General features: G+C 37.0%; 1 protein-coding gene across 4 annotated transcripts in view; it reads right to left on the bottom strand.

Annotated features, from left to right (window-relative positions):
- CHCHD3 (coiled-coil-helix-coiled-coil-helix domain containing 3) overlaps window positions 1-1,761 on the bottom strand; it is a 124,205-nt gene that overhangs the window by 48,654 nt on the left and 73,790 nt on the right. For 2 of the 4 annotated variants that reach the window (XM_015628579.3, XM_015628582.3), the window contains exons 5-6: window positions 1,019-1,033; window positions 46-129 (exon numbers count right to left, since the gene is read on the bottom strand). In XM_015628579.3, coding sequence (XP_015484065.1) covers window positions 46-129; window positions 1,019-1,033 — 99 coding nt within the window. The remainder of the gene's footprint in view (window positions 1-45; window positions 130-1,018; window positions 1,034-1,761) is intronic. The other 2 variants (XM_015628581.3, XM_015628580.3) reach the window with 1 other exon arrangement.

The raw sequence follows: 1,761 nt of genomic DNA, 5'->3' as shown, positions 1-1,761 counted from the left end.
GGGGGGGGGGGAAATATTCATTAAAAAGGGAAAAAAAGGTTTTACCCTCTCTTCCAGCCGAGCCAGCTGCTCTTTGTAGTAGGCATCGTGTTTCTTCAGCTCCCTCTCCTTCTCTTCCAGCTGCCTGGCCTAGAAAAAAAGGAATAGAATAATAAAATTATTGAATCAAGGATATTATTCATAATTCTGGGCTTTTTTCTCCCCTCCTCAACAGCTCTGCCCGAGTTTGCCCAAATGGATTTGGAAACGTCATCAGAATGCGCCAGGCTGGGATTTATTTTTACTTTTTAATTTGAATTAACTTGGCAAATCACTTCTAAACTTAGGAAAACCTAATTCCAAACAGGTGGATATTTGGGAAGAACAAAATCCTTTTGTGTAGTTGTTAAAAAATGCATCCAAAACTCTCCTGTCCTCTTTAATAAGGAATTACTCCTCTGGAAAGTCCCAGATTGGCTGAAGTACCCACTAAATTGAAAAACTCAAACATGGGATCACTCTCATGTCCAATAATCTAAAATAATACAGAATAATTTAAAATATTTATCTTTTCAATCCTAGTATGACCTGAGTGTTCTTTTAAGAGACACTGCTCTCAGCAAATTGATGTTTTTGGCTTTTCATCTGCAGTATTTCCCATTTTCTAGGATTAAGGGAACTCATTAAAAATTAGAAAATACATTTAAAAAGCACATATGCACAGAGGAATTTATAAAAAATATATAAAGCTGTAAGTCTTGCAGTGTAAATAGCAGACAAGTGATTTTTAACAAGCTATGAAGGATTTAACACCTAAATTATCAATGCAAATACTTTCCAGGTTCATAATTTTTTAATAAAATATCTTTAGTGACTAATAATTATCTACTGAAGGCCATTATAACAATTACACCACATATTGTACATATAAGACTCGATTCCCTTTGTCAAGATCAATTTTTGGGGTTTTTTTAGTAAACATCCAAGGAATACATTAAAAAGTTTGGATTTTCCCTTGTTTCCTTATTCAGCTGCTTACCTTGGTTTCTATGTCCTGAAGCATGCAAAAAAAGTTAAAATTTGAATTAAATTTATTATATAATAATAAATTTACAGAACAGAAACAATGCAAAAAAAACCAAAACTCCACAGGCATGTCAGATGTATCTGGAAAAATGCAGAAAACTACTTGGAAATTGTTGGGGTCTTTTCTTCAAAAATACCCCCAAAAACCATATTTTAGATGAATCAAACTCTGTCCTCTGCCAGCCTCTCCATCAGAATTCCATGGAATTCACATGCCCTGCCCACCAGCATTTAAATCAGCCTTGCTTCACTAATTACAGGTTCTCCAGAGCTCATTCCATGAAATATTCCACAGCCAAATTCCCATCTTTTGTACTGACCAGGGTTTGTTTCTTACAGGTAATCCCTGATCACTTCCCAGACCTGGTGGTTCCAGAACCAACTAAAATTCACTGCAGGTTTTGTGTCCCCCCAAAGCATCCTCTCCCAAACATGGATTCATGGAATGGTTTGGGTTGGAATTGTTTGGAATTAATTGGTTGGGTTAAAAATCATCTCATTCCAACCCCAACACCTTCCACCATCCCAGGCTGCCCCATCCTACCTGGCCTTGGACACGTCCAGGGATCCAGGGACAGCCAAATTTCTCTGGAAACTTGTGCCAGAACTCCTCACATTCCAGATCTCATAGTCCACAGCTAACATTCCAGATCTCATATTCCAGATCTAATATTCCATATCTCATATTCCATATCT

The sequence above is a fragment of the Parus major genome, chromosome 1A, assembly GCF_001522545.3.
Source record: "Parus major isolate Abel chromosome 1A, Parus_major1.1, whole genome shotgun sequence".
Taxonomy (NCBI): Eukaryota; Metazoa; Chordata; class Aves; order Passeriformes; family Paridae; genus Parus; species Parus major.
The sequence above is the reverse complement of the archived record's forward strand: the minus strand, read 5'-3'. Positions and strand labels throughout refer to the sequence as shown.